Source organism: Propithecus coquereli, unplaced genomic scaffold (assembly GCF_000956105.1).
Source record: "Propithecus coquereli isolate 6110/MARCELLA unplaced genomic scaffold, Pcoq_1.0 Scaffold143, whole genome shotgun sequence".
Taxonomy (NCBI): domain Eukaryota; kingdom Metazoa; phylum Chordata; class Mammalia; order Primates; family Indriidae; genus Propithecus; species Propithecus coquereli.
In genome coordinates this window covers 1,573,407-1,584,719 of record NW_012138636.1, presented here as the reverse complement: position 1 = coordinate 1,584,719, position 11,313 = coordinate 1,573,407, and the positions used below count along the sequence as shown (strand labels likewise).

Sequence of the window (11,313 nt, the reverse complement as noted above, 5' to 3'; positions counted from 1 at the left end):
CATTTATTTAATTTAATATCTTTCTCTGTATTTTCTCTGTTTGTTGTGAGTAACAAAAGCATTCAGTAGTGTGATAAAAAGGAAAATGACCAGAATTGCTCAGGAATGGTGGTATAGTCTTCACAGGAGATGTCAATTTCCCTTTGGTTTTCTCTCTGGTAGGATCACAACCATGGTGTTATATATCTTATCACTCAACAGCTGGAGGGATGTTGATGAGAAGAAACTGGGGAGAGTGGGAGCTCTTCACCCTACCTCCCCATCGTTTTCAAGAACTGGTGATAAGGGTGTCTTAGTGTCCTCACTGGAACTGAAATGCCCCCATGGAGGTATTTCCTCCATAGACAACCAGCCTCCCTTTAATCTTAGATTAATCCAAGGAGGTATTGAAATCACACTGGAGAAACTCATGCAGAGCGTCAGTGTGGAGACAGGGTGTGATCTCAGGAAGGCAGTGAGTGGGTATAACGATACTGCTCCTTCATAGGGTTATGAGGGTTCCATTAAAGAATAACTGCACATTGAACCTGTTGAATCAATTTTAGCTATTAAATATAAGTGTGGAAATGACAGAGAGAAAACAGCAAATCTAAGCTTTGGATGCCAACAAGTCGAGGTTTAAACCTAAATCTGCCATTTATTTTCTTCATCCATAAAATCGTGATAATACAGCTCTCCCTCCTAGACTAGAGAGGATTTGAGGAGTTACATACAGCCCCTCAGTAAGGGGTATCTGGACCACTTACTTCGTATTAGTTACTTTCTCCCATACTTCTTTTACATAGAGAAGATTTATTTTGTTCTGACTTGGTTTCCTTGATTTTTTAAGTGTTTTAAGGTAAACAAATATTTTTAATATGTACTACCATGTACTCTGTTAAGTACTGTTAAGTACTGTTAAGTTCTTGTTGTTCAGTATCTCATTTAACACTCATGCTAATCTCGGGTCTTCACACATCATGTTTCGAAGCAGGTTGACTAGGTAGGAAGTATCTACTCAGACTAAGCACCTGGTCAAAGTCCCTTAACTTTGCCTAGCATGAAAAATATTAACATTTTGGGAGCTATTATCATGAAAAATTTTTTAAAAACTGTAAGTTTCTATTAGGCCTTACAAATAGCAAAGCATTCAATATTATACATTTTTTTCCAAATATGATCCTAAAGATTTTCTAGAACAGAAAATACTGACCCATCATAGGTGCCTCTGATGTTTTCAAATGTTAGTGTCATCCATGCAGACTCTGGAGACAAACAGCCTACGTTCTAACCCCAGGGTCTATGGGTTATTAGCTATGAACCTTCAGTGAGGTACCTTGGCCTGTTTCCTCATGCATTAAAACCGGATGAATGATTGCACCTACTGCATAGGGTTGCTATGAGGATTAAATGCATTAATTCAGATAAAGCACTTGAAATAATGCCTAGAACGTAATAGATACTATTCAAGTGTTATTTATTCATATGGCATTCTATGCTGCTATCTACCTCATTTGAGAATCTGCTTGATAGTCTAATGTGAATGTCCTCCGTATTTTGTGATTGGCTGATCAACTTTGAACGCTTTCTTGATTGATTACAAACTGGCAGCTACTGTTCTGTCTCACTTGTCCCCAAATAATAGATAGAAATTTCCAGCGGTGTGGGGAGGGATAGCATTGATTATAGTTATGTTCACCCAACATTTCCTATCCAAGTAAGTAGCATGTAGTAAGGATACTAGTATTCCTACTACCAGTAATGAACAGATTTGCCATATAAGAATGGAGTCATCTTATTTAACCTTAACAATAACTCAGCAAGGTAGGCATTGTTAATTTTTCATAGATAAGGAAAATGGCTCAAAGATATTAAGAAACTTGTGTAAAGTCACATAATTGTGAGTGGCGGACCGAAGACCATTTCTGTCTAACTTTGAGAGCTTGGCCATTCTGTCTTCACAGGAGGGGTGGGAGGTGGGGGGGCTTGTGGAGAATTCCAGAGCTTCTGCGTGAGATTGTATGGACGTGCGCTGATGATACTTCGTGGGTAGGTTTTCTCATTTGAAATTTACTCATGTTTGGTGCCCATGTGCTGAGAGATTGGTTCAGTGGATCCGGGAAATTATGTCAATAATTAAGTCTTCAAAGGCCTAAGATTATGAGACTCATTTAGGGTCTAGGGTGGTACTTTCCTAGCAAAGTTAAGTTGTAAGTATTTTAGAGGAATTAGCAATCTATTTAATGTTTCATGGGAGATTTAGGTGAAAATTGATTCTGGGCTAGTTTTTTCTTGTCTAACTCATTTTTCTCTTCATTTGTAAGGAGAGAATTTGCTGAGTCAGAGGTGTCGCTAGAGACCATGTAAAAACAAAACCAAATAACATCAGTGTAAATATGAAGAGCAGAGTGTACTAAATTCTCTCCAAAGGCCTTCTATCTCCAAAGCTGTATGCGTCTAAGTTTTCTAATTATTCCAGTACAGTAAAACATTAAACACAAGTAAATGCCAGCTGGCATTCTAAATCATTGCTATTTCATTTTCTAAGAGTGGCCAGCCAAAAATTCACTCTTGTGTACAGTCTTAGCCTACTCTTACACATCCTCTCCCAGCTTCTGGGCCAGCCAATATGGTGCATATTCAGCATTCTAAATGCAGGGACTGGCATCACTACTTGGATGTGTCAAAAAAAATTATGGCTTTGAAATGTTTTCAGGGTAGATGCTGCCTAAGCCGTATATGACAGATGTATTGTCATCCTGGATGCAGAGGGAGCCTGGATTCTTATCCTGAAGGGCGGGTTTCTGTTTGCTATTCCATTAGTCTTTATTTAACCAAATCCTCCACCTAAAACCAGGTGTAATAAGTAATATACACACCTCTGTCGCACGAGTGCTTTCTTCAGATTTGAACAGCAGGCAGAGAGAACTTTGTAATGTCTGGAGAGGTGGCAACTTTTTAACACTTAGCCAGTTGTTTATGACAGCTACTTTGCTAATTTTGCCAACGGTCATAAAGGAACAGTGGTGTGGAACGGTACTCCACAAACTTTAAAATCAAGCTGATTCAAAACAATGAATGAGAAGGGGAAGGTGGCCACAGATCCAGTGTTTTTGTGTGTTGGTGTCTGCAGTATCATTTAAGTCATGAACCTGGTGATCTATCTTCCTTAACGATTGCAAAATAATTTTTGGATTCGTGGTTCCATAATTGCATTAATATTCTGCTTACTTGACAGTAATAGGAGAAGAGGAAGACATTACCAATCCTCAGGAAAATTGTTCTATCACACACGCACAAAAAAATGTTTGAAGTAACACGGGGATTCTAAGTTGCTTATGTTTAAATTTGAGTGTCCTTTTGGTTGTAGTCTCTGAAGAATTTTCTGAGTATTGAGTAATATTATTATTTAGACTGCACTGTTTATATTTTAATTCTAATTCAGCATAATTTCTATGACATTAGAGGAAAAATACTGCTTACATATCTAAGGAAGTTATAGAACATTTTTTAATTCTTCATAGTCTACTAAACCTAAATTGTTATGAACAAAAAGAAAAATTTTGATTTACCTTCAAACGTTGTAGCTAAAACTTTTTCTAAGTTATTTCATGCTTTGTTCATATATCTCACAGGCAGCATGGGAATGGTGGCACTTTTCTGAGATTCAAAATGAAGGTTTAAATATTCTAAGGTCTCTTTCTGAAATGAAGTCCAGTAAATTCACAATATTGCATTTTCATAGATGTATAAATACTTACATATTTGACTGAATAAACTCATTTTGTAGTCTATTTTAAGATAATAAAAATGTTAACAGTATTGCAACAATGTTTAAAAAGGGAATACAACCAAATCTTCAAATTTCTTTCTCTGCATAGTTTATGGAATGTTTTAAAATGGACTATAGCTCATGTGCCTCACAATTGCTCTAATTTTTCGTGTTCTAAGCATTCAGGATTTGGAAGGGGAGTGGAATTCAGAGAAAATGGATTGAATGAATTCAGAGGAACTGGAAAAATGAGCTTTTATTTCCTGTGCAATTATAGTGTGCCTGGCACTATGTGAAATATTATAGTAATCCTGAAACTGTATTAGACTTGTCTGCCCTCAAGGAGACTCTGCATAATCAAGCTGTGGGAACGAAACTCATATACATGAAACAGAGAACAGTACGAGGCAGGATACGATCAAATGTTGAATTCAGGAGACAATGTTATTTTTCCTAAATCAAAATATCATTATTCCTTTATTGTTGCATGGGGCTCACTATCTGTTTGGTTGAACATGTGTTATTTGCCTTTCAGCTGGGGATTAGCATGGATTGGAATATACCATTTAGATGCCTTCATCATCATCATTGTCATCATCATCATCATCCCCAAACACGTGATGTGTCATCTTCAGGAGCTATCCTGGGCAGTATATAAAATCAATTAAGATGGATATTAACAGTAAATCACCCCAGGAGTTGTTAGGCTTAACTAGATAATATGGATTAGATAGACAGACAGACATGCGGAAACGGACCGGTATCCGAATATTAGTGTCCTTAAATAACGCATTGCTCTGTAGTTCCAGTGGCAAGTGGAATTGTGTGAGAGTGTGGATTGACCTTTTCTCCAGGCTAAAGAAGCCTTCCTGGAGGTGGTGCTTCAGAAGCCTACTGTTGGAAGAGAAGTACCTCTGTTCTTTTTGAAAATATTTTCCTTCCAGCTGCAAACTGACAGGTGGTAGATGTCCAACATTTGAAACGCCAAATTGCTCTGGAAATCTATTTGTCCAGAAATATACTTCTATTGTTTTATATAAATTAGGCTTCTACGTAACTGGTAAATTTATGATTTTAGTTTAATAGATAATATTCAGTTAAAGATAAGAAAGACCTAACAGAGTTCATGCTTTTTCTGGCGGTGATTCTTAGTAGCAATGAGTGATGCTTACCCCAGAAATTTTGATGCTCCAATTTAGGAGGCCAGTGTTCCCCACTTCCCACTCCTAGCTGAGAATCACTGCTTCAGTGAGTTGCTCTTCCTGCTCGGTGTGTGTGTGTGTGTGTGTGTGTGTGTGTGTGTGTGTGTGTGTCGAGCACCTCAGGTGTGTCGGCTCAGATTCCAATATCAACCCACTCTCTGCTAGGTTTCTTATATACTTTTAATCTGTAGGGAAATCCCAACAAATAGGTATCAAATAAAGCCCAATAAAATTTCTAAACTTAATCCAAGTCATGTGGGACCAATGATTAGAAAAACCAGGATTTGAACCGTATCTGTCTTTCCCTCCAAAACCTGTGCTAATTTCACTGACTCATTAGAATTCAAATTCTTCATCAAAGATGGTTTTGTTTGAGTTATTGTAAGTTTTGTTAACCCGATCCCTCTTAATTTTCTGGGGTTTTTTGTTCATTCGTTTTGCCTAGAAATGATGATAAAGTGTTTTGTCTCTTTGCTCTTTTGCCTTGAAGGAATAACCACAGTCCTCACCATGACCACGCTGAGCATCAGTGCACGGCATTCTTTGCCCAAAGTGTCTTACGCCACCGCCATGGATTGGTTCATAGCTGTCTGCTTTGCTTTTGTGTTTTCGGCCCTCATCGAGTTTGCTGCTGTCAACTATTTCACTAATATTCAAATGCAAAAAGCCAAAAAGAAGACATCAAAACCCCTTCAGGAAACTCCAGCTGCTCCAGTGCTGAGAGAAAAGCATCCTGAAGCCCCTGTACAGGTATTTGACTTAATTCCTTCAGTTTAAGATGTCAGCTTCTTGGTCAAATTTACATTGTCGGGAAAAACCGAGACCTTGAAAATACCAGTGACAATTTGTAAGTTGTTTAAAATTCCAGAAAAGTATAAAATGATCTTTATAAACTTAAACTTTATAATGGTGAGTAATAGCTTAAAAATTAAACAGCTCTGAGTGAGCTCCATGTAGGTGAAGCTAGTTCTTTGAAAGCTTCTTGTGGAATTAGAAGTCTTTACAGAAAGGGGTAAAATCTCACGTGTGCTAATAGGAGGAACCTGTGGACGTCTTTGAGCGAGTTGGAAAGGCATTTGAGTAGAGGTCGCTGAGCAAAGCAAAGCAACCGTTCTGAACGTGGCTGCGTAGTAGTAGCGCCCGACGGGGCTGCAGGTGGCCTGTGCGCTTGCACTGAAGAAGAAAACAAAACAGGTAAACAGGAAGATCCGTAGTTGTAGTTGATGTACATTCCAGATTGAAAATTCTTGCCCTAAAGGGACAGATCAAAGAGGATGTGCAAAGCCCGATAAGAGCTACTATACATTGGTCACCTCCATCGGTGAGTCTGTGATTTCAGAAATAATAATGAGTGTCTTTTTTTCTCATGGAATCCAATTGTACAAAGTTAGGAAGATCTTCCTGAAAACAGAAAAGCAAACAGGCCCCTTTCTTTTTCCTCCTTTTCCTCTGCTACACCTCTCTCTCTCTCTTTCTCTCTCACGCTCCTCAGCTTCTTTCTTGAGTCAGCAGACAAATGTCTGTGTTGTCACTTACACACAGCCTATTGTACTTGCCACAAATGGTAGCCTGGAACTCCTTTTGTCTGCGTGTACCCAAATCAGTGTGCATAGAAATCATCAACTTTATTCTCTTACGGTGGCAGATCAATCCTTTACTTATTTATTCATTCACTCATTTAGCAAATATGTATTTAATGCCAACTCTATGCCAGACCTTGTTAAGGGTCTGGGCATCAATAGTGTTCCAAAAACCCCAACAAATATGCTGCAATGCGGAGCTAACGTTTATTTGTGGGAGACCACGGAGGGAAGGCAAACAATTTTTAAAAATGTATGTAATAGAACAGGTGATGTGCTAGATGGTGATGTTACTATGATAGTGCTGAAGCACCAAAGAAGGCAGGAAGTGCTAAAGTCGGGTGCAAAGGCTGAGATTCTTTCTCAGGGGGAGGATGACAGTTGAATAAATTAGGGCAGGTGTCCATCCTGGCAGGGACTGGCTGGTCAGTGTCCTGTAATTTACAGTTCTGCTCCTCTGGGGCTCCAGGCACTGCTCTCTGCGAATGGCATGCAAACAGGTAGGAAAATAAATGTCTTTGCACTAGTAAATTTAGGTAGTTTATATTTGCCTCTAAATGAATCCATGTCACCAAGATTTACAAAATTATCAGAATGTATTTTGCATACTATTTTCAGTTAAAAAAGTACAGATTGAATACGTGGTTTTATGACCTTTCACATTGTCCTTAGGTAAACTTATGCCCTCTCTGCCTTTTATTGCTGTTTTATTTTGCTTCGCTTTGTTATGTTAAAGCCTTGAAAGAATGCTATTTATGGCTTCTTTAAAAAAATTATCTTGGGTTTATTTATTTTTATTTATTTGATTGTTTTAATGCTTCTGTTTTCTAATTATTGATTCATTTTATTTGAATTCCGTCATTCTGTGAGTTAATTTTGTTACTCTTTTTCTAGCTTCTTGAGTTTTTTTTATTATTAATTTATTTTCACTGTTTCTTATTTAATAATAAAGTTTTCTTATTTCAATGAGGTTTCCTTTGCAAACAGCTTTGACCATAATGCATAATTTTAATATATAATATTATCATATTTATTTGCTAAATATCATATAATTATGTTACTGCTTTTCTCTGTGAGCCAAGAATTATTTCAAGATAATATGAAAATTTCCAAGTGGGAAATTTTTTTTATTTAACTCCATTGTTAATTTTTAGTTATATTGCATGTTTTCTGAGATATTACCTATCCAGATTGGAGTGTTATAGATATATTCACTGTGCCCTGAGTTATGCTAAAAGCTTGTAAAAGGAGTTAATTTTTAGTTATTAAAACAATTTTACTTCAAATAGTCTTTCACTCTTTTAATAAATCACCTCTTATCTTCTTGATATTTCAAATATGGAGAAAGATATAAAAATTCACCCACTGATATTATGAGATTATGTTGATTTTTTTACATTTTAATCATTTTTATTTTATACATTTTGATGCTATGATATTTGACATGTAAAGATTCATAACTGCTCTATTGCCATATCAGTCTCTGCATCTTATCATAAAATAATTTTTTTTGTTTTTCACCCATAAAGTAATGGTTTTCTCCTGAATTCTATTTGGTCTGATTTTAATATTTTTTATCTTATTTTTTCCTAATATTAACTTTGCCATTATATTTTTATCATTAAATTTTTCCTTATTCTTTCATTCCTCTTATACTTTGGAAGTTATATATTGTATTTTTATATCATTAGTGGTTAATTTTTAAAATAACATATTTCAACTTGTGATTTTTAAATAATGTCAAAATTATAAAATATACTGACTCTCCCATATAGCTATTAACTTTCCCCAACCCCAGGATTTCTCTAGGTCCAAAGATTCCATATTTGGAGTCATATATATATATATATGCACACATATACAACTATATGTATAACTTTTTGTATTTGTAATGAATTGATGTAGTTCTTTTTCATTTTTATGAAGCGATAACATTCATTGCACTAGTACTATAATGGAATATTATAAATACTTGAAAGTACCACTTAATCAGGATAAAACTATTCTACTGAATTTCCAAGGATGGGAAGAGAATTTGATAATCTTCCATTTGCTCCCTGATGTATCTCTTGACTATAGCAATTGCCATTGCCGATAAATGCTTGGTTGAACTCATTCGATTGGCTAAGTTCATTCTGATTCAGTAACTCCTTTTTGTAGCATGGTCCACATGCCGTGTGCAAATGGCATATCCAAGGTCAAGAAGATGAAATTTATTTGTGAAAGGCATAGAGTCATTCCATGTAAGCATTGGGAGGGACTTGAAAATAAATCTGTTCTAAATATGCATCATCTGCTTCGTGTCCTCTACAATGTGTGACTATGTATTAGATACATATGAAATCTTAGGTCTCCATAGCAGTTTACTATCTGTGTTCTAAAGACAGTGATCAATGGCTTGGCCCACCCATCCTCCTGATTTAGGATGACTGCCAGAGTGCAGCTGGCTTTGGAATGTCACTTGTTATCAAATGGCTTCAGTATCGAGTTTAACTTGGAAGACTGAGAACAAATTAAAATTAAAGAAGAGAGGGATAAATAGGGAGGAGGAAATCAAGAAGAGGAAAGAGTATGCTAAGAGCAAAATTTTACAACATATTACTGGAAAGAAATATTCTAAGAATCTTAGAAATTTTAGAACTTCTGTAGAGATTCTAATCAGACAGCTGAAATTTGTGGATTCAAATATGCATTCCAACTCTTATAGCTATTTACTTATTCAAATGATACTGCCTTTGCTTAAAATGTTTTTGAACCCTTCATTTGAAATTGGCTTCAGAGTCTACACAACACTTGGTAGTTTAGTAGTCCTTTGGGTAAGCTCACTAGTGGATTGATTCATTGTCACCATATGCAACCTATGAACTGTTGATGGCCCAGCGGAGGCTTATGGTGATCATTTCTGTTCTTTGGGAACTGGAAGATTTGAGGTGTATGGAATATTCATGAAGCAAGGAGAAAAGGCCAATTGGCAGAATCTAAGAGCAGCTATAGGTAGCTTGAGTGTGTCTTTGGGCATCTCAGGAAGCAAAGCAGCTGTTCTGTTTCTGCTCATCATTTCAGTGATTCTGCATTTGCCTCTGTCCTTCCAGTGTTTGAGGTGAGCCCCGCTCTTGTGGGTCTATCCTTTTATATCCTTGCTACTTCTTAGAGTATCTGCTCTCTTACTGATGCAGGTGATTTTGATTAATGGAATGGTTGGAAAAATAACTGTAGAACAAAGAAGGGAAGCTTTCTTAAAAAATTTTTTTTAAATCACTTAAAAATGTATTCTTTAGTTCTTTATCATCCACAAAGTATGCATTAATGTATGCATACTATATCTTATAAAAAGTTCAATGATATAATGAGATTGGCTAACATTACTTGAGCTCTTATTTCGTGTCAGGTACTATGTGATGTGCTTTACATGTGTTAATTTCAAGCTCGCAATAACTTGCAGATGAAGAAACTGAGGCTTGCAGTTGTTAAGTGAAGCAGTCAAGATAATACAGTTAGACAATGATAAAGCTAATATTGGAATTAATTTAGTTATATCTGAGTGCAGAGCTTGTTCTCTTAAACTCTATTTTATGGCATTTAATTTATAATATCTCCATAAAGAATAGACATTAGAATGTGCATGTGTATATAGAGGTACATATACATTTACATGTGGTACATGTATATATAGATACAGATATATAGATAGATAATTATTAGCCTAGCAGAGTCTTTTTTGCTCATTTCTATGAATAATTAGCAATAGCATAATATTCTGAATGCTTTTTATGTGCCAGTAATAAGAACTTTTATAGATATTTTATCTATAATTTAATTCTGACAACTTATAAAATATGTCCTATTTTTATCCATGTTTTACTGATGAGGAGATTATGAGGTAGGGATCAAATAATCTGCCCACGGTCACCTATCTAGTAAGTTGCAAACCCCATGCTCTTAAACCTCAAGCCTTAATGACTGATGAGCCATGTAGGATGAGGGGAATGGAGGACAAGATGAATGGTGACGGCATCAGTCCCCAGGGCAGGGAAGAGAGACGCAGCACATTTAATGAAGATGTGACTTAGTTCGAGTTTAGATAGGTGGAGGTTTCCATAGCAGGACAATTTCTCCTGCCCATAGTAATGACGAGTTTCTTTTTTCAGACTCCAAGTACGTAATTCTCCACTGCATGCCTTTCTTTCCCATCCATCTAAGCTCTTTTTCTCTTTGTTTGCATTTCGCCATAACTATTCTTCATGGACTTTTCAATTTTAAAGTGTTCATAGATTCTTATAAGCTGATTTGCCAAATTAAAAAGCTATTTTCTCAGCTTAGAGTCTTTAAGGAAAAAATGATATAAAAAAAGAATATATAAATAATTCAAGGTACACCTTGGATTCAATAATTCAAATACCTTTATGAGAATCTCCTTTTTTACTATCTATCCTTCAAAGTCAAACTCTAGTCTTATTTCTTATGTGGGGCTCATTCTGACTGAGCCCTAGATTCTCAAGGACATGGTCTCAAGGATACACATCTATAAGGGGAAGGGGGTAATAAAAGAACCTACTGGAAAGGCTTATAGTGAGCATTAAATTATATCTTACGTGTAAAGTACCCAGTACAGTGTGTAGTACGCAGTAAATAGTACCTGTGATTATTACTATCCTTTATTTCTTTAAGCATCTTCAATATTTAAAGTGTGCATGACCTCATTTATCACTTTATAATATCCTGTGGTATTTTGCTTAAATTTTTTCATGCGTGATTGCTATATTTACCTGGCTAGATGGTG

The 11,313-nt window shown here is 36.1% G+C and overlaps 1 protein-coding gene across 1 annotated transcript in view; it reads left to right on the top strand.

The window, feature by feature from the left end:
• GABRA4 (gamma-aminobutyric acid (GABA) A receptor, alpha 4) overlaps positions 1–11,313 on the top strand; it is a 62,746-nt gene that overhangs the window by 22,891 nt on the left and 28,542 nt on the right. The window contains exon 7 of the mRNA XM_012639909.1: positions 5,444–5,703. Within this exon, the coding sequence (XP_012495363.1) occupies positions 5,444–5,703 (260 nt within the window). The remainder of the gene's footprint in view (positions 1–5,443; positions 5,704–11,313) is intronic.